Below are 27,529 nucleotides of genomic sequence, written 5' to 3' on the forward strand. Positions count from 1 at the left end.
AAGCGACGTGGCGTGCTGACGTTGAAATGATTAGCAGCACTGTTCCCAGTCGGTACCATTAGCCTTTTCCATTCAGCGACGTACAAGCCAGCCGGTAGTGTTACAGACCAAACTAAACGTTTGATTGGGACGGGAAACATGGCCTCGAGTAATGGTGCGGTCGGCAAATGGGAAGTGGTGAGGAAGAGCAAGAAAAGTAATGCGGGAGCTGGGAAAAACACAAATGAAAAGAAAGGCAACTCTGAGAGTAGAAAAGCTCTCGGGGAGTCCAACCTGCCCTCCAGACGTAAGTAAACACGGCCCACTGTATTTCGGCAATTTAGAGTCTGCTTGAAAGCAAAACTTTCCAGTGTATTAAATTGGAACAATTGAAAGCATGAATTACAGTACTATTAAGATCTGCGCAAGCTAGTTAGTCAGCTAGGTAGCTTAGCATCGCGCTGTACTTCCCATTTAACAATTCCTAGATGTTGATATCCGAGATTTTACTATTCAAATTATACTACACGAAATGACGCTGCCATAGTTTCGAAATGCACGAGATGTTGCTTCACGACCTGACCGCATTTAGCTTCGACGCGATGTGTCAACACTAGGCAACGTCATCATTGTGAGTCTGCATTCTGTGTAGCCGTTCGTTACCGCTGCTGACTTGTCAAAACGATTCCAGTGGTCGTATTTGTCCTATCTTGTGTTTTGGTACCACGCCTTCACTATGGCCCATCATCTTATTCACAGTGGGGAGCTCAGTACAACAAAAATAAAAATACACCCTCTGCCATACTATATTCTCCTGGTCAAGTCAAAATGCACATGTTTACGAAAGATTACATTGACATGGCAGAATTACCCCCCAAAATAGGAAAGAAAAGAACTTGACCTTCCTTTCAATGATGTTTTTAATCATGCAAGTGTAGCTGAGTGGACAACAATTCTAAGATGGCATATGCTAGTTCAGTAAACACCTCCATCAAGTTTCTAGTCGTGTGTGCTAGAGGCCTTCCCAACTGAGTGGCGGAGAGGCAGGACACATTAGTGACTAAAAATGTGCCGATTAGTTTAAAGGTACAGTATACCGTGGTATGAAAAGGTCAAGGTTTCAAAAGGGCAAAAATCATTCCATCACTAAGGTATTAGCTATTTTTATGTCCCAAAAATGCATGGAGAAATCCCTCGCTTGCAGTTGTAAGGCTCAACTCTCCCTGACTGGTTGTTGCTCAGTGTCCGTGAGTCAGCTGTGCTACACGATGGCTGGAGCAGGTGAAACTCCTGAACTTCCCCCCCCCCATCGAAGAAAATGACGCACGTACGTGGCGATAAAACACAGCCGTGAAAATTACCGCCCTCAATTTTATTTACTGTGCGATAAATTGACTCAATGCATATCGCGACAGGCTTAGCAACATCAATAGAACATGTCGTTAGTTAGTTAGTTAGATGTTCTTGCGATCTGCCAGCCTGTTGTCTCCTGTCGTCTTCCGAAATTATAACTGGTAACGGGGCTTTAGGTGTTTCATTAACAGCCCACGTGCAGCCTGTTGGCAAGATCGGCATTGAAGAGACCGGACACAACAGTGTACCCTCCTTTGTTTCGTTGAAATAAGTCAATGTTTTGGCCACTCTGGTGTGCTTTTTTGGGTTTGTGCTGCTTTCCCCGCTTGCATACCGAGCGTCCGACATTCTCAACTTTCCATGCATATATAAATTTTTTTAACCCTTCAATAACCGTCGACGGGATGTTGTGCTCATCGACGCATTTACGTCATCCATCGATGATGTCGACTATGTCAACTAGTCTGGACAGCTCTAGTGTAAACCACCATTTTTTTTACCATATGATACAATATTGATTCTTTTGGCAATGATAAGATGTTTTCCAATATTACTAACTTGCCACGATTTCAATTTCAATTCAAGGTACTTCGATCAATTGAACACAATATTATGTACACATTTTAACACATGCCGTTACATTTCAACTAAAGCAATGGAAAATACAAAGCAATTTTCTACATTTTTGCCAATTTTGTTACTGAAATATTTGAGACATTCGAATGAAAACTTTCTTTTTAACGAAACGGCATATGTAAAAAATGACAGTGTTGTCACGTGACTCTTTTGCTCACCGCATGGTGGACGGAGATCTTCTACACATGCATGACACTTTTAGGGCTGCCATAAAAAACTGCTGTGTGAATGAGCGACCACATAAAAAGTTGGAATGTGACAAAAAATTTAATTTGTGCATTAAGACCTGTAGTTTCATTGATTTACTAATTGTATTGATGATGACACACCACTTGTAGGTTCCACAACAAAGCCCTATCCTCTTCCATCTCCCCTCACACAACGCGGGACAGCGGCAAAGAAAAACTTTCACGCCGCTCTCTTGAGTTCGTTACTTTAATCCCAAAGAAATAATCCACAGTTTTACATCAAAAACGCAAACAAAAGAGCAACTGAGAAATCGATAGAGAGGTAGAGATAAAGAGAATAGTCCAAAAATTGTCTGGGCTCTAATCCTCACTCCTTCTTGCCTTCATGCCGACTGACTCACCACAGCTCTCGCTTCCACCTAATATAGTACGACATGTCGTTACAAGCCCATCCCACAAACCCAAATAAACATATAACAGGCCTGTTATATAGGACCAAATAAATTATTCCCAATTAACATGAATATTCAACCAAACGTTATTTAGGCACTTACACCTCTATTAATCAGCAGGTGGTACTACTAGGCGGCTCATGACATACAATACAACATAGTCATATTGATCCATCAGAAGTTTTCAGAACCCATTTTTTTCATTTTGAAATCATTAGTATTTGTAATAAATTGAAGACACTGCATTAATTTTAATTCTTGTAATCCAATATTGTTAGTTCGTAAAAAATTTGCTGTTATGCAAGTTGACGCCATTTTCAACTTATATGTAACATTTGTCCTGAATAATATCAGTTCATTATGAAAGCTGTGATGGCGAGAGATAAGATCAACGCTGTGAGGGGAGGGAGCAAAAAGGGGCAGGGAATGCAACACTTTCATGACGCCAAAATGCCACAGTAGGACTAAAGAAGTGCTGTTGACAGTATGACTGCTTCATCCGTAGAGAGCTAACCACCAACTTCTTGTGTCCCTCAGTGCCCACAAAGATGTCAGACAGTATGTTTGTAGCCCTTGAGAGGATCCCAAAGAAACAGAACAAGGAGCAGGTTCCACCGCCAAATCAGCAACAAAACAAGAAGTCTTCTTCAACAAAACTATCAAAGAAGTTGCCCCCCAGCAATGCTTCCACCCCTGCCACTCACAGGACTCTAGAAGAAGCCTTTAAATCGGTGAGTAACCGATAGCTTTGTTTTAATCCTGTCATTTTTAGTTTTTTTTTTTTTTTTTTTTAAATTAAGCTTTACGCTGTCTCCTTGTTGCTCCAAGTTTCCATTTGATACCGTTAAAAGGAGTTATTTGATTAAGCTTGGATAATACATATCTTCGTAGATCATTTTTGTATCATACACAAGAAAAAAAAATGGTGCATATGAAGTGCTGTAAGGCACTCAATCACATGCTGAATGCTGGTCTAGCTTTTGCTCAATGGTTCTTTGTTTATTAAGTGGTATTCATGCATTCTGGTGTTTTTTCATCAGCTGGATATCAACGATATGAAAGAGCAGTTGGCTAAGAGTCAGACGATGTTCCCCAAAAACCCATCAGTGTGGTCAAAAGACCTGGCAGGGTACCTCAACCTCAAGCTGACTGCACCAGTGGTAGAGCCGACCCTCAGCAGTTATGCTCATGGTGTGTCCTTTTTGTGGTTTTCCACTTGAAAAATTGTTGCTTTTAATAGGACACTAAAAATAACATTCATGCATAATGCTTGTTAGTAATGGGATCATGGGTGAACTGGACCTATCCCAGTTGACTTGGGAGGCGGGATACAGTGCCTTGCAAAAGTATTCGGCCCCCTTGAATCTTGCAACCTTTTGCCACATTTCAGGCTTCAAACATAAAGATATGAAATTTAATTTTTTTGTCAAGAATCAACAACAAGTGGGACACAATTGTGAAGTGGAACAACATTTATTGGATAATTTAAACTTTTTTAACAAATAAAAAACTGAAAAGTGGGGCGTGCAATATTATTCGGCCCCTTTACTTTCAGTTTAGCAAACTCACTCCAGAAGTTCAGTGAAGATCTCTGAATGATCCAATGTTGTCCTAAATGACTGATGATGATAAATAGAATCCACCGGTGTGTAATCAAGTCTCCGTATAAATGCACCTGCTCTGTGATAGTCTCAGGGTTCTGTTTAAAATGCAGAGAGCATTATGAAAACCAAGGAACACACCAGGCAGGTCCGAGATACTGTTGTGGAGAAGTTTAAAGCCGGATTTGGATACAAAAAGATTTCCCAAGCTTTAAACATCTCAAGGAGCACTGTGCAAGCCATCATATTGAAATGGAAGGAGCATCAGACCACTGCAAATCTACCAAGACCCGGCCGTCCTTCCAAACTTTCTTCTCAAACAAGGAGAAAACTGATCAGAGATGCAGCCAAGAGGCCCATGATCACTCTGGATGAACTGCAGAGATCTACAGCTGAGGTGGGAGAGTCTGTCCATAGGACAACAATCAGTCGTACACTGCACAAATCTGGCCTTTATGGAAGAGTGGCAAGAAGAAAGCCATTTCTCAAAGATATCTCGTTTAAAGTTTGCCACAAGCCACCTGGGAGACACACCAAACATGTGGAAGAAGGTGCTCTGGTCAGATGAAACCAAAATTGAACTTTTTGGCCACAATGCAAAACGATATGTTTGGCGTAAAAGCAACACAGCTCATCATCCTGAACACACCATCCCCACTGTCAAACATGGTGGTGGCAGCATCATGGTTTGGGCCTGCTTTTCTTCAGCAGGGACAGGAAAGATGGTTAAAATTGACGGGAAGATGGATGCAGCCAAATACAGGAACATTCTGGAACAAAACCTGTTGGCATCTGCACAAGACCTGAGACTGGGACGGAGATTTATCTTCCAACAGGACAATGATCCAAAACATAAAGCCAAATCTACAATGGAATGGTTAAAAAATAAACGTATCCAGGTGTTAGAATGGCCAAGTCAAAGTCCAGACCTGAATCCAATCGAGAATCTGTGGAAAGAGCTGAAGACTGCTGTTCACAAACACTCTCCATCCAACCTCACTGAGCTCGAGCTGTTTTGCAAGGAAGAATGGGCAAGAATGCCAGTCTCTCGATGTGCAAAACTGATAGAAACATACCCCAAGTGACTTGCAACTGTAATTGGAGCAAAAGGTGGCGCTACAAAGTATTAACGCAAGGGGGCCGAATAATATTGCACGCCCCACTTTTCAGTTTTTTATTTGTTAAAAAAGTTTAAATTATCCAATAAATGTTGTTCCACTTCACGATTGTTTCCCACCTGTTGTTGATTCTTGACAAAAAATAAAAATTTTATATCTTTATGTTTGAAGCCTGAAATGTGGCGAAAGGTTGCAAGGTTCAAGGGGGCCGAATACTTTTGCAAGGCACTGTACATGCTGGAATGGTCTCTATCAGTTGCAGAGAACATATAGACAGACCACTATTAGTTGTAGTGAAAATGCATGTGCACTAAAGGTCGACCAATATGGGATTTTTAACATTACAGCCTATTGCTGATATCCTAAACCGATATTCGAGGCTGATAAACTTTTTTTGTTTTTTGTTGAAACGCATAGATTATGGAAGGCAATTAAAAAAAAATGTTTCAACAGCTTCACATTTGCAGTGAGCTGCGACTTAAAGTATTAATTCGGTCAAGTCCTACCAAACAACGAATGCAGCACTTCTTTTTATGATATTACACACTAAGAAAAGTACTTTTTTTTTTCAAATTAAACCCACCAGGATGTCACGACAAGATGTAAACAAGTGAGAGTTTAAGAGAATGATCGCCATGCTAGCGCGAATGCTGCGCTAATGCTACGAGTTACATTTAGAGTGTAAGGATCACTCAGTAAACACCATAAAAGGCTAAACCAACATTGCATATTCTCTCATGCAAGATATAAAAATCTTATAATACTTACAAAACAGGCAAGCCTGAAGCTTCCGGGTCCTACCGTTATTAAAAAGCGACCACAGTTGCCCACACAGTTGCCTGATCAAAATCCTTTTTTATCACCCTTTTTGTTTGTTTGTTTGTTTGTTAAATGGCCAATGTTAGAAAAAGATGCATACATCGGCAAGCCGATATATCGGTCTACCTCTAATGTACACCATAATAGGATAGCTATTTATTATCATTGCACATTATTTAAAAAATAAATGCAACAAACACATGGGTAGACTGACTTTGCTATATCAGTTTTGTAACAAGCAAATTTTTTATGCGTCTTTTTTGGTCGATCATCCACAGATTACCCATATTGTCTTACGAGCAAGGAGCTGAAGGGTGTCATCAAAGGCATCATTGGAAATATCAATGACAGCCTGCCAGATTTCTTTGACTACTGTATTTACACAATGCTCCGAGAATTAGAAAGGCACTCAGGTAGGGGCTTCTTCTTTACTGCTACATACTCGTAATAGAGAAATGTAAAAACTTGTGTTGTACTTTTTTTTTAAAACTGTAACAGTTTCATCTTGACACCTCAGCAACTACTTCATTTTATTTCCAGGTGAGCCACTGCATGGATACAGAGTTTGCATTCAAGCAATCTTACAAGACAAGCCCAAATTGGCAACACAGAATTTGCCCGAGGTGAGTGAGTATTAAGGCGGGTTACATAGGCACTAATTTTTAAGTTGTGTGCTTACTGCTCTTAAAGTATTTTGCCTACTCAACCTGACTAAAACAAGAGTGACATGTGAGAATCAGTCTTGTGCCATTTTTCCTAATTGCTTGAAAATATTAAGAAGCAGAAAGTGTAGTTGTAGAACTCATTTGCTAAATACAGTGGTACCTCTACATACGAAGTTAATCCGTTCCAGGACCTTGTTTGTAAGTCGAAATGGTCGTATGTCGAGCAGGATTTTTCAATAGGAATACATTATAATTCCGTTAATTCGTTCCACAGCTCAAAAACCAACATTAAATCCCTAATAAATACTGCTGGTACTATAACAAATTGCAATTACACATAGCAAAACAAATAAATTATAAATAAAAATCAGAATACTATAATAAAAATAATTCCTGTATTAATGTAATGAATCGGGTTATAATGTGGCGGACGTTTTATGTGCTACCTGAACGCACCGCGGGGCTGACGTGCCAGAGACAGAGAGCGGTGAGCTTGAGAGTTTCACTTTCACTTTTAATGTTTTCTTGAGAACACCATCAATTGCAGCACACAGTAGGTGTTTTGTCTTGAATAAGTTGTGAAATAAATGATAAAAACGTGGTGAATCCGGCAATTTATATGGAGATGTTACCACAATAAGAATTGTCAGCTTAATTTATAAAGACTGGCGAACGATGGTCGGAGGAGGACTGTGGAGATTTATTGTGTAGCCATTTCACGGATGCCCAGCCCACGCTCATATTTTTCTATAATTTGCATTTTCATTTAGAAGGTAAGCGTCAACTTTTTCCTTGTTTCACCACCTGTACCAACCTTTTTTTGAAACCTGTGTCGATTTGTCACACAAGAAAATCCGCCGTGCATTCGTCTGCGGTGCTGCCATGTCGTCGTATTTCGAGTTTTTCGTCGGATGTAGAAACAAATGGCGAGTCAAATTTTACGTCGGATGTCGAAAAGATCGTGTGTCGAAGCGATCGTATATCGAGGTACCACTGTACATTCCTTTTCATGTTGCTTGTCTCCGAGACACCAGTTGCTGCACTATTTGTGTTTGGCAACAGCGGAGGCTTCTATTGGTTCTCTAATTGGCTATCATTCTGTTTTTGTCTTTTTGCATTTACAGAGGTATGAAAAAGTATCTGAACCTTTTGGAATTTCTCACATTTCTGCATAAAATCACCATCACATGTGATCTGATCTTTGTCAAAATCAAAATCATTATGAAAAAAGCGTCTGCTTTAACTAAAACCACCCAAACATTTATAGGTTTTTATATTTTAATGAGGATAGTATGCAAAAAATGACAGAAGGGGAAAAATAAGTCAGTGAACCATCACATTCAATATTTTGTGGCTCCCCCTTTGGCAGCAATAACTTCAACCTGACGCTTCCTGTAGCTGCAGATCAGTCTGGCACATCAATCAGGACTTATCTAGGCCGATTCTTCTCTACAAAACTGCTGTGGTTCAGATTCCAGGGATGTCTGGGATGAATCGATGTCTTTAGGTCATGCCAAAGCATCTCAATGGGGTTCAAGTCTGGACTTTGACTTGGCCACTCCAGAACGTGTATTTTGTTCTTCTGAAACCATTCTGAAGTTGATTTACCACTGTGTTTTAGATCATTGTCTTGTTGCAGCATCCATCGTCTTTTTAGCTTCAACTGTCTGACAGACGGCCTCAGATTTTCCTGCAAAACATCCTGATAAACTTTTGAATTCATTCTTCCATTAATGATTGCAAGTTGTCCAGGCCCTGAGGTAACAAATCATGATGCTCCCTCCACCATGCTTCACGGTGGGGATGAGGTGTTGATGTTGGTGAGCCGTTCCATTTTTTCCTCCAAACATGATCATCGTTGTGTGTTACACCCAAGCAATTCAACTTTGGTTTCATCAGTCCACAAGATATTTTGCCAAAATTTCTGTGGAGTGTTTAGGTGCCTTTTTGCGAACATTAAACAGGCAACTATGTTTTTTTAGAAAGCAGTGGTTTCCTCTGTGGAGTCCTCCCATGAACACCATTCTTGGCCATAGTTTTACGTATAGTTGATGTGTGCACAGAGATATTGGACTGTGCTAGTGATTTATGTAAGCCTTTAGCAGACACGCTAGGGTTCTTTTTTATGTTTCTGAGTATTCTGCGCTGAACTCTTGGCCTCATCTTTGGTGGATGGCCACTCCTTGGGAGAGAAGCAACAGTGCCAAACTCTCTCCATTTGTAGACAACTTCTCTGACTGTCGATTGATGAACACCCAGACTTTTAGAGATGGTTTTGCATCCTTTTCCAGCTTTATACAAATCAGCAATCAAGCTCTTTTGACCGAGCCATGATGCACATTAGGCAATGCTTCTCATCAAGACAATTCTTACCAGGTGTATGTGCGTTATAGTGGGCAGGGAAGCTTTAAACCACTCATCAGTGATTGGGCAAACACCTGACTTAAATTGTTTGGTAAAAATTGGTTTCAATTGCTCTTTAAGTCTCATTAGGCAGAGGGTTCACTTACTAAATTTCCCCCCCCTTTCATTGTTTGCATGCTATCCTCATTAAAATATGAAAACCTATAAATTTTTGGGTGGTTTTAGTTCAAGCAGACACTGTTTTTACATATGTGTGATTTTGACAAAAATCAGATCACATTTGATGGTGATTTTACGCAGAAATGTAAGAAATCAAAAAAGGTTCAGATACTTTTTTCATTCCACTGTATATTTGTCAGCCCAACTGTTTTTCTGGCAGATACAGTTGAAAAACAATCTTTTAGAGGCATCTTAGAATGGTGTTGTTGGTTAGATGGGGGGCAAAATAATTGGATTTTGTCCATCTGTAGGTACCAGTATGTTGGTCACATAGCTAGTGTAGTAAAGGCTGATATACAGGGGTTGGTCAAAATAATGGAAATGCCTAACATTTCGGCATCATAATCATTGAACATAATTGTTAGAATGGCATGAGGAACATTTTAATGAAGTTTAGCGTCTCGTATGGCCGGCACAATCCCCAGACTCCAACATTATTGAGCATTTATGGTCAGTTTTAGAAATGCAATTAACCCCGGTAACACACCGGGCACGTCTATAGCGCATCAGCGATGCCAGCGCGTCAACGCACTGCTGACGCTCACACCCAATTTCCATAGGATGCGCTTTACGAGCAGAGCGTCTGTTGAACGGCTCGATCAGTTAACGTGAGGATTGCAAAATCGCGCGAGATATTCTAATTGTGTATCATATTGCCTCTGTAAAGCCCTTTGAGACATCTGTTGTGATTGAGGGCTATACAAATAAAATTGAATTGAATTGAGATAGGCGGGGTATTTAAAGATAATACAACAACCATTTGCCTATCAGACCCAGTGTATTGGTCAGCTTTCTTTCTGAAAGAAACAGGACAAAAGAAGTCCTGTGCTAAAGACAAAAGCAATCCTAATGACCAAGATTTTAACATCATCAAATCATTTTTTTTCTTATGAACGGTTTTCAAAAGCTTTATTGGTGGATATTCTCAAGTTAAAGCGCCACACAGAAATTAATAAATTTAATTGCATATTATTTTGAAAATGGACCACATCCACTCGAGGTGGGAATCTTTGGGCACCTAACGATTCGATTACGATTCAGAGACTCCGATTTGATTATAAATCGATTATTGATGCCCCCCTCCCCCCATTTAAACATTTTTTTTTTTTTTTTTTTTTAAAGTTTTCTATATTTGTTCCAAAAGTGTTCAAAAATCCTCTCAGGCTAAATGAACCAAACTACTATTTTAGTATCAAGTTACTGGTTGAAAACAGTAAATGAAATACTCAAGTCCCCATTCTGTATCAGCAGCTTTAAACTACATTCAATTAATTCAATGTTGTGACTCAACCGTTAAAGTTGTTCAAATTGCGCCCGTTATTCCATAATTTCCCTCATGTCTACTTTAGACATGTGAAAGTTTTAAAACTGTTTCATCATTTAAAGATAGATTCAAGTCACGATTTTGCCGATTTAGGGGTATTTTAGATAAAAAGTAATTAGGTTCTCTACAACAGAGCCTTCTAGAAAAGTCTACTGCTTTAAGATGGCGCCTGTTTACTAGCGCGGGAAAGTCTGTCATTTCACATCTAGTCTAGATATATGTGATATCTACCATAGCGGTATGTTGCCGTATGTTTGTAGCAACTAGCAACTGGGCGCTGTTTGTAGCGGCTGACGGCCGCAGTAGGGTATTATTGTTTTTTTTTTTTACCTAGCGGGATTAGCTGCACATGATATTTACTCTCGGTCCGTTCCTCATTGCGTCCCGAAGACCGCGCTGACTGCGTTTTATTTCCGCTTTACCTGGTATAATTCAATAATCGGAATTTGGATGTTTGAGAATCGTTCTCGAATCTTACACGGCCGAATCGCAAATAATCTAAGAATCTGAAATTTTGCACGCCACTAGCATCCACCGTATTTTTACATGAGTGACTTCCGGTCTGCCCGATCCTACTAAGTAGTATTGACAAAGGGGGGTTGTGTCTCGCGTCTGATAATAAAGTCTGCCGTTCTTTTCGAGTGTGACGCGTTGAATGGCTTCTAGGATGCGTCTAAAACGCTGCTGCACTGCGACTAGTGGGCACCAGCTGATTGACTTTAATGGCTGAGTTTTACTGCGTTGACGCACCGGCAACATTGTCACACCGTAGACGTGCCTGGTGTATTACCGGTGTTCTGCCAAAATCTCCTACATCGGCGAAACGTGCTACATTGGTCGAATCTGACACCCAAAGTACTACCGTGCGCTCTAAACTTGTTTTGTTTAGATGCATACAGGGATAACGTACTAAAAAAATTCCTGCAGAAAGTACTTAAATGTAGTTATATCAAATAAGGACGGTTTAAATACGCTACGTGACTAATGTGGTCAACTGCTTCAAAGCTTAACACAAAAAAAACACAATGGTTAAAAGTATGAGAGGGTAATACATGCTAAAAATATCTTTGAGGCAGTGAAAATGTTCTGAATAACTAAATAAAAACAGTGAGTAGTCGCCGCTTCTAACCGATGTGTGCATGCGTATGGAATATGGATGCTTGCGCAAGCGCGCTGAGCATTGTGTAGGACGTTTTGCCGCGTAGTAAGGAATGGTCAAACACCGGGGTAAGACATCGATATCCACCACCATTGTCTCTAAAAGACTTTGAGAGTATTCAAACCGAAGAATGGCTTAAAATTCCTTGGAAACAATTTAAAAGTTGTATGAATCAATACCTCGGAGAACTGAGGCTGTAATTGCCACAAAAGTCGGACCTATAAATTATTAGTTTTTGTTGTTTTTTTTTTAAGGTGTTTCCATTATTTAGTCCAACAGTTGTAGATAAAGGCATTTAAAATGACAAATAAAATATTCTGTTTTATAAGAGCTATATTAAAATTCACATGAATCCATTCCTGTTCCCTCTACTGGCCATGGAGCCGTAAACTAAGAAGTTGAACATAAACTGTGAATGCCACAAACAAGCTATATCTAGTAATAGTGCCGCTGATCACGAGAACCCAGCAAACAAATGTGTATCATGTGAGACAAAAGCAGACAGATCACATTAGGCCCATTGCCCCTCCCGAAGTTCAGCCAGGCAAGCAGTATATTATTCCGTCTTAATTGAATAATATAGTTAAACATAACTTTATCTAACTGTTCTCTAGTCTGATCAAGGGGAAATGTGCAAATATTGGGTATTTGTTTATTTAGCAAATAAAACATACGTCAGCACATATCTGACTATTACACATCATTATAAGAGTACCTCATTGCGTTCAGTACACATAACAATAACGGTTTAATCTTTCCCTCTCAGTATTTGGAGTTGCTGCGGTCGGTGCAGAATCATCCTTCGAAGTGTTTGACCATCATGTGGGCTTTGGGCCAAGCTGGATTTTATGACCTTAGCCAGGGACTACGAGGTAATGCTCAACACAAACCCCACTTCACTCATTTCTAGACACTATTTGATGATCCAAGCACTGCACAAGTGTTGTTGACAGAATGACCTCTCTTCTACTTGGGCAATATGTTTGCTGTACTAGACACAGGGTTGGCGTTTAATGAGGCAAAAGTACACTGCATTCCTTCCTGATCTTGTGTTCTGTATGACCCAATAATTTTCGACTGACTAGAAAACAGTCCTCATTTCTCTCAGTCTGAGACATCAGCAGTTGTAACAGTAAATGTCTTACGTACATTGTGATTTCAGTTTATGAATGGCGGCGTTGACGAACAATTCAGTTGTCAAATTTAAAAGATCCCTGTTCATGAACTGCCTGCCATGGACATGAAAGGCTCAGTTGTACTTGATTTCATGTCACATAAATATAATTGTAGCCATGCATCACACATTGAAGGGTTGTTTTTGTTTTTCTCTAAATGAGCCCTACATCAGTGGTGGCTAAAATCCATGCCTTTCAAGACTCTCCTTTCATGAAAGGATCAGTGGACAGCTTGCGGGCTTAAGGAGGCGCACATCCGATCCAGCAAGTGTTAAACAACACAAAGTTTAGTTGTTATATGGGAAACATTAGCTCTTTTTACAAATATTTGACTTCTCAAACACTCATGGAAGAGATTAATTTCATGAACCAACGTACCACTTTGAGCCATCAAGAGTCCATCATTCACTGTTGAGCAAAAATGTTGTGATTCAACCTGCAGTCTCTAGTTCTGTGTATGTTTTTGATTTTTAACATATATTTAATTGATGCAAACACACTGACATGAAATTAACAAAGTTTGTTTTAAGTGTAAGCATTGAACATATTGTACACATCACTGGTTTTGTTTGTTTTTAAACAAACAATGACAATACATACACAATAGAAAAAAATACATAATAAAAAAGAACATTTGATTAAAAAAAAAAAAACAGGGTTTACTGTGCCCACAAAAGTTGCCATTTCTAATTGAATTTGTTCAGATTTCAGTTTTTGGAATATCTAATCATCTCATGGACATAATTTTATTCATCCACTGTATGCATGAAAGAGCTGTTGTGGCCTTCAAATTAAGATGACGTTTAGCTACAAGTGAGATAAAGGCTAGTACCGCCAGTTCTAGTCAAATACTGGGACGTTTGATTTCAGAAAGCATCTGAGTATCTGACATCCTTATTTATTTATTTCTCAAAATAACCTGTACTTGTTATTATTTGCCCACGCAAGATTCCCACAGTAACACCTGAGACAAGTTCAGAATCTGTTGATTTTGTTTTTTAGTGTGGCTTGGTATCATGCTTCCCGTCCTGGGAGTGAAGTCGCTGTCATCCTATGCCATTGCTTACCTGGAAAGACTGCTCCAGTAAGTCAACCTGAAATTAAAATCCACCCCCAAAGCTCTTGTTAATCAGGGTTCATTTCTTCAGATTTTTTTTCTAATTTGATTGTAAGTCAAGATGATGTAGTCTCATTTGAAAACGATGCCGATATTAATTTCAGTACAGTGTTTTAATTCAACACACACACAAAAATCACAGTAGAAAGAATGCTTTATACACAAGATTTACACACATAACACACAACCAGTCAAAGGTTCAGACAAAGTTCTCATTCAAGAGCATTTGAAAGTGTGTCCAAGCTTTTGATAGTACGTATGTTACAACACAAGACATATGTTGTAATTAATTTGATAACTAAGGGGTATTGGAAAATGGATGTATAGCTACTAATAAAAATCTGACTGTTCTCATTAGTACACTCAAGCCAAGAACACGTAGTTAGTGACGACTCAACAGCAAGCCTAAACATAAAGTAAACATAATAGAAGTAGTAAATTCACTTAATTCAACTCATCTGTACAACCATTACTTGATAATGCAGCATATCTCATGTAGTTGCGAAACTCCATACTTGAACAATGTTGCGACTCCTGCTAGAAATACCTCATTCATGTTCTAAAAACAACACCGTTGATGTCATATTCCATTTTTTGTTCTTTCCAGCATCCATGCAAACCTGACAAAAGGATTTGGGATCATGGGTCCTAAAGAGTTCTTTCCTTTACTGGATTTTGCCTTCATGCCGAAAAATGCCCTTTCATCAAGGTATTGTAATTTCCTGAGTTTTATACATTCTTAGAGCTGTAGCTATAGATTATTTTAGTAATCAATTATTCTATCGACTAGTTAGTTCGAGAAATCAAGTAATCAGATTAAGAACATTTAATGTGTTGCAGAATAGATTTTAGGAGATGAAAAACAGTCTCGCTAAAATTGCACTTTTAAAAGAGCATTAGATGCATATACAAAATAACATTGCCAAATGTGTCTTTAAGCTACGCAGTATTGCACTTTAATAAATTAAAATACGTGACGTTGGCCTCAAACAGTAAAAAAAAAAAAAAAAAGAGGACCTAAGTACTGTACAACACAACTATTGGCTAACTTGCATAGCAAAAGTCTGCTAGCTTAAATGCTATAAAATGCAAACTTTTTCTTACAATGCTCGTAACAAATCCTTCTAACGCATAATCCCGCAAAGAGTAAACCTATGACGACCTATTTACCTATTTACGAATGCATACAAATAAACATAATGCTCAAACAAAAACTTACCTTTTGTTGGTCTTAACAGGTCGCTGCTGGATTCAGCCATATTAAATGTGTTATGCCATATTCACTGTTGCCACTAGAGGGCAGTGTATCCACCCAAATCAATCAAAATGCAAACATTTTCAAAACAAACCATTACAACGCCATTCTAATTAAACGAATCCTCAAATCAGCAAAATCTGATTCGAAGCCTTTTCTAATCGAATTTCTTGAGTTAATGGATTGATAGTTGCAACACTATATACTTGTGGTTTTACTCAGTTTTTTTGTATTTGTGTGTTTGAACAGTCTCCAGGAGCAGCTAAGGCGCCTTTACCCTCGTCTCAAGGCCTTGGCGTTTGGAGCCAAACCTGAAAGCACCTTACACACGTATCTGCCGTCGTTTCTGTCCAGAGCAACACCAAACTGTCCGGAAGACATGAAGAAAGAGGTCGTGCGGGAACTCTTCACACTAAATCAAAGGTCCAGAAATTTCACACTTTTTCTCCCTATGTTGTTTCTTTCAGTTGCTGAACAGTATGACAGAGTGTTTGTGTGTGGATGTTCAGAGTTTAGGAGTTTGGCGACAGCTGTACACTAAACACTTAGCTCAATCGAGGTGAGTTACAGATACTTGCGCAGGCAATTTATGTACCGATTTTAAAATGGCTGACTTGCTTATTGTGCTTCTTTAGTCTGCTGCTGAACCATTTGTTGGGCTGCTGGAATACCTTGCCACCAAAGGTATAATTCAAAAGTGTTTTTTTTAAATGGTATACAATATTTTAATGAGCAGGCACATGAGCTGTTTTAGTTGTTAAGCCGCTGCTTATGTATTATTTAGCTCGCTTTCTGGTTTTTTAGTCTTATCCATATGTGATAATGTCAAAGCGTTTTGAAAAACGTAGACACCGTCATACACTTTTGGCAGCCCTTTTAATTTTTGTCTTAGTCTTTTGGACAATAATACTTATTATTCCGAGTCATATTTTAGTCACCTCAAAATGTGTTTGTCTTAGTCTAGTTTTTGCTGACTAAAACTTGAGACAAATTTCGTCTAGTTTTAGTCGACGTTTACTAAAAATGTTTTTGTCCGTAAAATAAAAAAAAAAAAAAAAGAAAGTACTCAAAAAATAAATAAATCGAGGTTTCCAACTATTCCGAATGAACATTGACAAACGAGCACTTATTGTAGCACATATTTTAACATTATTTTTAATTAAATATACCCACCTGGACGCCATGACCCGTATGTAAAAAAAAATATATAAATAAATAAATAAAATAAAAAGTTGTTCAAGAGTTTGAGGACTCTCCCCATTAGCATTAGCCTAATGCAAACGCGAACACGAATGCTATGCTAACGCTACAAGTTACATTTAGAGTGTCATGGTCACTCAGCACAGACCTTTAAAGGCAGAAGCAACATTCCATATTCTCTCTGGCCAGGATAAGAAAACAAATCTTATCGTATGTGCGTGTGTGCAGGCCTTGAGACTGAAGAGGACACCGCACTGGTGAGTGGGGGGCGGGGGGGTCGCAGCATGTCACATGAGTGACACAACAAGACACCGCTACGATGTAGGCTAACTACAGATACAATGTCATGCAATGTCTCGTTCTTCACTCTTAAGATGGAAACTAGCATTAGGCTCCTTATGTATTAGTCTTTCAAAACATGTTTTTAGCTGGTTATCGTCTCGTCATGAAAAAAAGTTTTTGTTGACTAAATATTTCCGTTATCGTCATTGTTGACGAAAACAACACTGCACTAAAGACTTTTTTTTGTTTTGTTATATTTTGAAGTTTATGACCTGAATAAAAGCCCTGTTATGGATCATCTTGTTTGGACCTCTGTTCGTTTTGGGATTAACAAAAACTCAAATATTGTTTTTTTCCCCTATTATAGCTGAGGAAGAATCTTGAAGAAACGATTCAATCGTTCAAAGTGACCAATGAAGAGATGAAAGAAAACAACCAGTCTCAGGATCTTAGTGACTGCAATAATCTGTGTCAGGTTGGTAATGTTGAAAAAATGATATGTTTATAGGGGGAAGGGGTTATCGCCTATTTTTCATGGTATCATTCTAAAGAACATTCAAGCAACAATTGTACCTTGAGTTGATATTTGAAAGCTGTTTCATACATGGCTTAATATAAACTTGTCTTTGCATCATGGCTGTCTTAAACGGCTGGAAATGGGGAACTCGTCTCCCTCCTGTCTCTCTCTCTCTCTACACTACGGCTTACTTACATTTGAGTCCACCCATTTCTGACGAAGCGTGTCGTTCTTTGGAAGTGTGAAAAGAGGGAACTCTCCTTTGCATTCAAAATTACATTTCCTCTTTGACATTTTGGAATTATTTGATTAAATATGCTGCTGTGTGCGTTTTTCCCCCGACTTGTAGTCTGCCCAAGCGCTAAGTGTCTGCTAAACTGTAGCATTAGATGCAAAACTTTAGGGCAGTACTTCTTAAATAGTGGTGCGCGCCAGGGGTGGCGCAAGTGACCTCGGGTAACGTACTTTTTTCCCCCGTACTCGAATAAAGTGTGCTTGCACATCCACTCAGTGGGTGGCGGTGGCAGTGGAGTTGTCATTTTCAGAGTGTGCGCAGTTTTGAACCAAGCAAGAGCACACAGCAAATAGATATGAAAAGCTGTGCGCAGTTTTCCGGCCGGGCTCACGCAGTGACCCACTGTCTTCTCCGGTTCTCACGTGTCCGCCCAAGAAGTGCCATTTTCGGCTTGGGATTGTCTTGACGACCGACCTCACCTCCGGTTCTCCCCCGCCTGCCGCGAATACGCTGTTTTTGGCCCGTTTGGCTTTTGGTTTTGACTTTTAATACTGTGCGAGACAAGGAAAGACCACTCTGTTTACTGTGTCTAAAAATTATTGTAGCGGACAGCGGGAGGGGAAGCCAAATCAATTAAGACGTCACTTAAAGACATAAGACCCCAATCTCATTGATAAGCCGCTTGACTGTTTTTCAGTGAAAATGTGCCAAATATTGCCAACAATCTTCCCGCTTAGTCAGTGTTATATCAGTAAACCAGTGAGCATTGTTAGTATGCTCAGTGCAAAATAACCCCACACTATTGCAAACATTGCAAAGGAGGTGATACTGCGATCAGCAAAAATAAAAACTGTCCCTCTCTCCAATGACACTGTTATTTTTCTTCTATTGTTTTGTTGTTTCAGTCATTTTTTTGTCATATTGTCCTCATGAGTAAATGCTGCTAATCAATTTGAATTTATTATTATTTATTGATTTTATAACGTTATATTTTTCAGTATGAAATGGTCAAAAACGTACCTTGAGTGTATTTTTACAGTTTGGATGTCTTTTTTTTTTTTTTTTTTTAATTCAGGAAAATTGATGCGCTTTATTGATAGGTCTTTTCTGTTACAAACAAAACAATGTTGATAAAGTTGTATTTTATTATAACTTGATTTATGTTAGTTTTTTTCTTTAATAGAAAAAAGGACACAATGTTAGGCAGAGGTGTACTTAGAATAGTAATTTTATAGACAAATGATACTATCAAACAGTGGTGGCAGTTTTGGTGGGCGCGAAACATGTCTTCTTGGGGGGGCGTCACAGAAAATAATTAAGAAGAATTGCTCTATGGGGAGGCGGGGTGCTTGGTAGGGGAGCATTGAGGCACATGTCAGAGCAGAGGAGGAGCTCAGGAAAGAGATGGAGATAGGCATCACCAAGCGGTTCAGCAGCCCCCATCGACAGAGTCAAAGATTTCTCAAACATAGGTGAATAGTTCAGAAAACCACTCCAACTGTGTTCTTTGCATGCAACCTTTCCATTAGTCCATAGCAAAGTATTGTTCTTTTTCCTGCATGAAGCCCAGATAATGCAGATTGGTTACCTGATTATATTTGAGGTGACCTTTTTTGTTTCCAGAGTCTACAGGTGAAAATGCGTGGTCGGGGATTCCCCTGGTCTAAGCTGTTGATGGTCCTGCTCGTGTTTGCCGCCGGTTTCATCGTTCAAGACATCCGATCACATGGCTCCTTTGAGAGTATGACATGTTTTTCCTGTGTTGGACTGCTGCAGTTAAAATTAGTCATTTGTGAATGAATAGCTGTATGGGTGCTTTGTTACAGGTTCAACCACGGCTAAACATCTTCACAGCTCGGGTGTGATGGGGGTGACTCAGCAGGCGTGGAGCAAAATCACAGTTTACTCCAAGCAGGGCTTCAGGTATACCCTAGGGCTGCAAGTAACGATTTTTTTTAATTTTTATAATCGATTATAATGAATAACTATACAATTAATCGTTTAATTATTTGTCGGATTAGTCCATTAAACAGATAAATGTCACTTTTTTCAATTACCTGCACAACTCGAAGTTGTTTTAGGCATGTTGTAAGTAACAACGAAGACAAAATGGATAACTATTTCCTACAAAAATATTTTATTACAGCGTTCTGACTTAATTTTACTGTAGTCTACAGTTGTACTGTTTTAAGTACATAAAACCTGTTAAAGTATTTAATAACGGTTCACAATATAAAACATAAAAATAATTTCTCAGTACACAAATCAGACTAAAGTCCTGTTCATTCAAATAAAAATAAAAAAAGTGCTGCCGATTTACACTTTTTTCTTGTGGGCAAAGTGCTGATATAAATTGTGTCAATGACTTCTTTAAACAAACTAAACAACAAAATTGAATAAAGAGGAGGCAGACCATAATGAATCAGTTTTTTTTGCCAAACAAATACAATCCAATTTCAATTCGCTCCATGCTTAGTAATGTCTCATCGACAAAGAAAAAAAACTAAACAATAAAATTGAATAAGGAGGAGGCAGACCGTAATGAATCAGTTTTTTTTGCCAAACACTTACTCATAAATACAATCCAATTTCAATTCGCTCCATGCTTAGTAATGTCTCATCGACAAAGAAAACAAACTAAACAACAAAATTGAAAAAGGAGGAGGCAGACCGTAATGAATCAGTTTTTTTTGCCAAACACTTATTCATAAATACAATTTCAATTCGCTCTATGCTTAGTAACGTCTCATCGACAAAGAAAACAAACAATACAGTTGGCTTAATTTACTCACCTCTGACGGAGGCACACTGGATCTAACGACACAAAAGTCACTCTAACTCTCGACACTTTGTAATATTATTGATTCAGCAACCCAGCAGTTGCAGCAGTGAACGCTCTCTCTTGTTCTAATCACTGTCGCACGCGCGGGCTATCATTTCACACAAACAAGGACCCAAATGGGACCGCTCATAGCTGCTGGCAAAAAATCGATAATCAAATTAGTTGGCAAGTAATTTATTCATCGATTTTAATCGATCAGTTGTTGCAGCTTTAGTATATACCCTTTCGCTCTAAGTACAGTGACATGAGATCTCTCTGGATTGTTTCAAGCTGTGTTCAATTAAAGTGGTCAATTCTGTAAACTAGGCATGTGCTGGTATGAGATTCTGACGGTATGATAACCATAAGCCAAAATATCACAGTTTCACGGTATTGCAATTACAGCTCTAAAATGTGTTACTTATTACACTTAAATGTTTTTTTTTAATTTAAAAAAAAAAGGGGGGGGGGTTTACATTGAACAGGATTTTAATTTTTCAAAACATATTAGCAAATTGGAACATAAGTAAAACGTCAAGTCAAAATACATATTAAAAAAAAAAAAAATAAATAAATGCAGTGCTTTAGGGCAGTGTTTTTGTGCCGCGAGAAATTATCCAATATCGCATTTTTAAATTTTTTTTTTTTTACGTCCTCGGGTGGTGTTGCAGTAGGAAGGAATGAGGAGGTAGAAAGTTCGTGTGCAGATGAGCAAGGTATTGCTCTTGTCGCGTTCAATAACTGCTCTGATTTCTAGCCCTCAGCTACCTTGCTTTCTGCGACAATGTGGACGCGAGCACGACTACTGCACATCATTTGATTAGACTCGTCAAGAGTCAATATTAACGAAAGTGTCCTTTCCATTTTATCCATATGTGACGACAGTCAATCCTCCCCCTGTGTTTTATTCCAACGCATTCTCAAGGGCAGCAAGGTGGCTGACGGGCTAGAAATCTGAGCAGTTATTGAACGCGACACGAGCAGCTATCCTAAACGTTATCCCCAAACGAAACACCCGTCGCTTCATAACAAATAGATGGACTATTTTGTTCGCCTTCATGAAAACAAGAGAAACAGGCAACTTTTTTGAGAAAAGCTACAAAGGTAAATGAGAAAGCCCCCAAAGCCAGTTACCTCGTTGCTGAACTTGTTGCTAAATCCAAAGTCACACAGTGTGGCAGAGACCATAATACTACCTGCTTGCAAAGCTATTGTCAGCGAGCTGCTTGGCCCTGATGCGGTAAAAGACATTGCTAAAGTCCCCCTGTCTGATAATTCAGAGCTTTTCAAGCTTAACTGCAGTAAAAAAATAAAAAGACAGAGAGCTGTTGATGAAGATTCCTGCCAGGATATCGGCTTTGGGTTCACCTAAACAGCCTCAAGTTTCACACTGAGTAAGTATAAATATTGAGAAAGTATTTTATAAATAGATATACTGTACAGAAAGTAATTTTGGAACATTTTTGGTTTGTGGTGTGCCGCAAGATTTTTTCCAATGTAAAAACGTGCCGTGACTCAGAAAAGGTTGAAAAACACTGCTTTAGGGTATGTATAACTCGTATCATGTTTGCATTAAACACACACTTTCTCAACACAGACAGTTGCCAGAGAGAGGAAAAAAAACACATTTTACCACCGCTAGACACACTAAACATGCTGGAGTTAACTCTCGTAGCTGTGGGGGAAAGGTTCATGACAGTGTTTACCAACCTTCAATTTTCTATAAATGCGAAATCATATTGGAGGTACTGCCTCTTCGGCAGCCACTAGGGTTGGGCATCGTTTGAAATTGAACGATTCCGGTTCCAATTATAATTCCACGTTTCGATTCCGGTTCTGAAAGATTCTTGATTCCTATTCTTTTAAGAGGGCGGGTAAAAAGAAAAAAGGCAGGGTAAAAAAAATTGCATGGTTCATATTAAAGTCTTCTCAATGATTTTTTAAAAAATTATATGAACTTCTCATAGGGCTAATTTTAACTTGTATATAAATTAGGGCTGTCACAATTATCGCGTTAACGGGCGTTAATTAATTTTTTAAATTAAGTTAAAATATTTGACGCAATTAACGCAGATGCCCCGCTCAGAGAGATTTAAAAGATGGTACAGTACAGTGAAATGCTGACTTGTTGTGTTTTATGGAGTTTTGCCGCCCTCTGCTGGCGCTTGGGTGCGACTGATTTTATAGGCTTCAGCACCCATGAGCATTGTGTAAGTAATTATTGACTTCAACAATGGTGGGTTACTAGTTTATTTTTTGATTGATAATTTTTACAAATTTTATTAAAACGAAAACATTAAGAGGGGTTTAGATATAAAATTTCTATAACTTGTACTAACATACTAGAAGTACTAACACTAGCCGAGGCATCGTTCTAAACTGGGTAAGTAGCTACCTGGAAAATCGTTCGCAGTATGTTACATATGATGGGTGCAGATCGTCTACACGTCAAATTACATGTGGCGTGCCCCAAGGCTCTGTCCTGGGACCGAAACTATACATCCTATACATAAATGATTTACATCAAGCATCTAAACTACTTAAAATGGTACTTTTTGCGGACGACACCAACATCTTTTGTTCTGGAAAGGACCTACGCAGTCTATCAATACAAATAAATGCAAAATTAGCAAAACTGCAAAAATGGTTCGATGCAAATAAATTATCCCTGAATCTCGAGAAAACTAAATACATTCTATTTGGAAGAAAAGGACTGAATGAGAACCTAAACATACAAATAAATAATGTTGTGATACAAAGAGTACAACAGCACAAAGTATTAGGTATTGTTCTCGATCACCGCCTTACTTGGAAGCCGCATGTGGAGCAATTGCGCAACAAACTCGCTAGGAGCATCTCCATTCTCTATAGAGTTCAAAACATGCTAGATACGAGGGCTCTCCAAACCCTATACTGCGCGCTCGTTCTGCCGCACTTCAACTACTGCGTGGAGATCTGGGGACGCACATATGCAACACATCTATGTCCACTCCTTATCCTTCAAAAAAAAAGCCATTAGAATTATTCATAGAGCACCGTTCAGAGCACATACCAATGAACTTTTCATCAAGTCCAAACTATTAAAATTCAATGACCTGGTTAACTACAAAATAGCTCAAATGATGTATAAGGCCAACACAAACAGTCTCCCGCCTAACCTGCAAGCATTGTTCCAACTAAGAGAATCCTCCTACGACCTGAGAGGAAACAGACTGTTTTCCTATCAGACTATTAGGACTACAATGAAATCGTTCTCGATTGTAAACACTGGGGCTCGCCTATTGAATACATGTGATGCAGCGCTAACGAATATAAATTCATTAAGTTACTTCAAAAAAATGTACAAACAAAATATAATAAAACAGTACATTGACCAAAATACGTCATAACTACAGAACGCACACACATTACAGATAAGATGTTCTCACAGCAAAGGATGATTAAATGTCAGGGTCAGACAATAAGACATAACACTTGCTCTTAGGATATGCCCTTCAGCAAAATCGCATTACTGAGCTGCCATTGCAACGAGAGTGCCAGGTTTGACCTACTACAAAATGGAACTTGTAGATTGGGCATTGAGTTCTTTGAATAAAATATTTTCTACGATGAGACCGACACCTAGCCAACGCCCATGTCCAGCCAACATCGAATTGACAGTATGTGAAAATCCATGGCAATCAATGACTTTTGAACGATATGTGAAGATTATGACTGGACTGATACACAATATGCTGTTTGTGCGTCCTGGGCTGATGGGGGACGGGTTTCAATAAGCATCTGCTTTTCCCGTCTTTCCTTGTCTGTCTTCGTCTTTCCTTCGGGTAAAATTCCAAACTCTGAAACTGTCAATGATTTTTTGATGATGACAATGACAATAAATTCATTCATCAACATTTTTCTACAAGTCTTTCTATCCATGGATCGCTTTAACAGAATGTTAATAATGTTAATGCCATCTTGTTGATTTATTGTTATAATAAACAATACAGTCCTTATGTACCGTATGTTGAATGTATATATCCATCTTGTGTCTTATCTTTCCATTCCAACAATAATTTACAGAAAAATATGGCATATTTTATAGATGGTTTGAATTGCGATTAATTACAATTAATTTTTAAGCTGTAATTAACTCGATTAAAAATTTTAATCGTTTGACAGCCCTAATATAAATATAAGTCTTTGAACTTGAGCAATTTTTTTCCACTCGGCAGTCAGGGCATCGAAACATGGAATCGAAATTTTAAAATTCGAACGATTCCTGGGGCATCGGGGTGATAGAACCTGTAATGGTTAAGAAATGGTTCTTGTATTAAAGTAATATTTTAGTTATTTGTTAAGGGTTAAAAGAATACAGTATTTATTGAAAGTTGCTTGATTCATGTTAGAATTATTTGTTTGTTAATATTGGACACAGTAATTGCTTTGGTTACCACTAGTCTCGCGAGATTTGCGTGGTGTGAGTTACAGCGAGACCTGCTCTCGCCCAGACACTTAGGACTTTCATTAAGCCACTCGCAGCAGCAGAGAGGTGGCCAGCTGCATAGAAATAAACAGGTGCTAGCTACACAAGGTAGTTCTGTTATATTTCTGTATGTTGCACTGTGTTTTGTAAGTTATTATTTTACTATTGTTTTGTAAAGCTTTGCATGCACACGAGTTTGTGTTTGCACGCCCAGGACCTCCAAAGTGGCAAGCGGCCACAAGGTTAGCTTCATTTTCTGTTTAGCGTGTTACCTTTTTGTTTAAGTGTCTAAGCTTTATTTGTGCATCCTTTTGTTTTCACGGCATTAGGCAATGGACAATGTCAATAAGGTGCCCGTCGTTTGAGAAACCGTGCCCTGCGATGTCATTTTGGAAGCTACAGAACCGGTTCCCATCGATGCTCGATGCCCAACCCTAGCAGCCACCCTCCGCAAACATGTTTTACATGTCGGTTGGCCCTCCCCCTCTAAGCCGCGGCTGTCTGTAACTTTTCTGTAGCTGAACTATTCCCATACCAGCGATTTCGTTTTCTTCGATCGGGGAAAAAGTTAAGGAATTTCACCTCCTCCAGCCATCATGTAGCATAGCTGACTCACTGACACTGAGCAACAACTGGTGGTAGAGGGTTGAGCCTTGCAGCTGTTACTGAGGGATTTCTCCCTGCATTTTTGGGACATATGGCTAACTATTAAATAAAAAAATAGCTAATACATTAGTGACGGTAGGACGGAAAAGTTTTGCGGTTTTTGAAACCGTGATGTTTTCATACCATGGTATACCTTTAAACCGGTAATCGGTATACCCTACTGTAGACATTATTGTTGTTTGTGTGTGTGTTTATTTAGCTGGCTGGAGACCAACATGCCACATTATTACTCTGAGAGCATACAAACCTTGAGGCCACTGTTAGACCAAGGATTGGAGAAAACCAGAACAGCAGCCGTCTTCGTTGCTGAAAAAAGCAAAAATGGCTTCGCGTGGGTCAAAGAAAACAGCCCGCTGCTCATAGAATGGGTGAGATGTCGTCGTCTGAATCTTGTGAACATTTTTCTGTGAAGTATTCACATGCTTTTTGACCTCTCATTCTCCCTGTATAAATTAAACATGCAGAAAAAACAATCATATGATAAAACCTTTTGCTGTGCAGGTGCAAAGCAACACTCCTGACAGTGTGTACGAGATTTTGGCTTATTTGAAATCGCTGCTACTCTTCCTCCACCAAAACTACATATTGCCAGCATTGATGTTTTTAATAGACCTGCTGCAATTAGCGTGGACCAACCTGCAGGACTCCTGCAAGTCGGTACCTTTACTAAACTTTATCATTATGCAAGCTCAAGATTTAATGATTAGATTTTCTTTATTTTTGTGCTTGCTATAGCGGTGAAGTATCTGTGACGTGTCTGAGAGGGCACGCTTTGTCCTTGACCAACTCCACATGGCAGCTGCTCCAACACACGACCTCTGCAATCACGACGTGGGCTCAGGAGCTGCTGACTCCACCATAATACACAATGGACTGATGTACAACACACACTAACAATAGTCAAATCCGCAAGGCGACCTCATCTGAAGTTGCCTTACACTGTCTGTTCCTCTCTTGAACTGTGATTGGATATTGTAGGTTTAAAAAAAAACAAAAAAACTAACTCCTCTGTAAGTTGGTTTTGTCCACATTTTTATCAGGTTTATATTTTCAGTTTTTCTACCAATCTTTTTTCACTGCTGGATGCAGACACAGGTTGGGTTTTCTACTGTAAAGGTCAGCTTATGTAAACTTAAAGATGATTTATGAATTACTTTTATTCAAAAATTCTGTATTGGGAAGCGTTGGATGAAACGTGGCAAAGTTTGGAAATGACCAAAAATCTTTTGTTTAATTTTATGTCTTACCTGACCTCATCGCAACCTTACTCAGATGTGACCATACTTACTAGGATGTCGAATCACATCCAGTTTGTGTGTGACTGTGTGTTGTTTTTTTGGGCGCAAGGAAAAGCCTGCTTGCTAACTCACAATCCGAATGACCCCATAACTGCATTGTTGCTAAAGAGGTGACAACCTGCTGGAAATAAAGATCATTCTTTTCTCATTCTTTTTCTTTACTTAACAGGTAGGTGTTGTTTGTCTCCGTTTGTGCCCGCTCAGATACAGATTTCCAAGACCTTGTAGGTATTTAAAAAAAAAAAAAAAAAAAAAAGATTAAAACTGAACAAATTAAAACAGTACCCCTGTAACCTGAACCCCCACCACCTCATTCTCTTTATGAAAGACATTTGAATGGATGTGAAGGACTTCTGTCGATTATTAATTTGTAATAAAGACTTCATTTCACTTCAGTTGTGTGATTCTTGCTTAGGATTGTGTTTAAATATACACCATGGATAAAGTAGTGTTTTGGTACAGTGAGTCATGGTAGTCATGTAAATGGCTTGCAACAAATTATTACAACCTGAGAGGGAGCGAAAGTTGTCAAGACATTCCATGCATGGCTATACTAATGTGATAAATAAAAAGCTGAATTGCCTTTGTCCTCAATGTTCACTAGTTGAAGTTCCCCCG

The 27,529-nt window shown here is 38.9% G+C and overlaps 1 protein-coding gene across 1 annotated transcript; it reads left to right on the forward strand.

Moving 5' to 3' along the window:
* On the forward strand, nucleotides 1-27,175 carry tmem214 (transmembrane protein 214). Its single transcript, XM_057823294.1, has 17 exons — nucleotides 1-286; nucleotides 3,146-3,339; nucleotides 3,649-3,799; nucleotides 6,425-6,559; nucleotides 6,687-6,769; nucleotides 12,644-12,749; nucleotides 14,055-14,136; nucleotides 14,777-14,878; nucleotides 15,674-15,815; nucleotides 15,892-15,983; nucleotides 16,060-16,108; nucleotides 17,274-17,381; nucleotides 19,282-19,399; nucleotides 19,485-19,581; nucleotides 25,813-25,981; nucleotides 26,115-26,266; nucleotides 26,349-27,175. Exons 1-17 carry the CDS (start codon nucleotides 139-141, stop codon nucleotides 26,473-26,475), a joined length of 2,055 nt encoding a protein of 684 aa, XP_057679277.1. The 5' UTR covers nucleotides 1-138; the 3' UTR covers nucleotides 26,476-27,175.
* Nucleotides 27,176-27,529: the final 354 nt, after the last annotated feature.

Source organism: Corythoichthys intestinalis, chromosome 19, assembly GCF_030265065.1.
Source record: "Corythoichthys intestinalis isolate RoL2023-P3 chromosome 19, ASM3026506v1, whole genome shotgun sequence".
Taxonomy (NCBI): Eukaryota; Metazoa; Chordata; class Actinopteri; order Syngnathiformes; family Syngnathidae; genus Corythoichthys; species Corythoichthys intestinalis.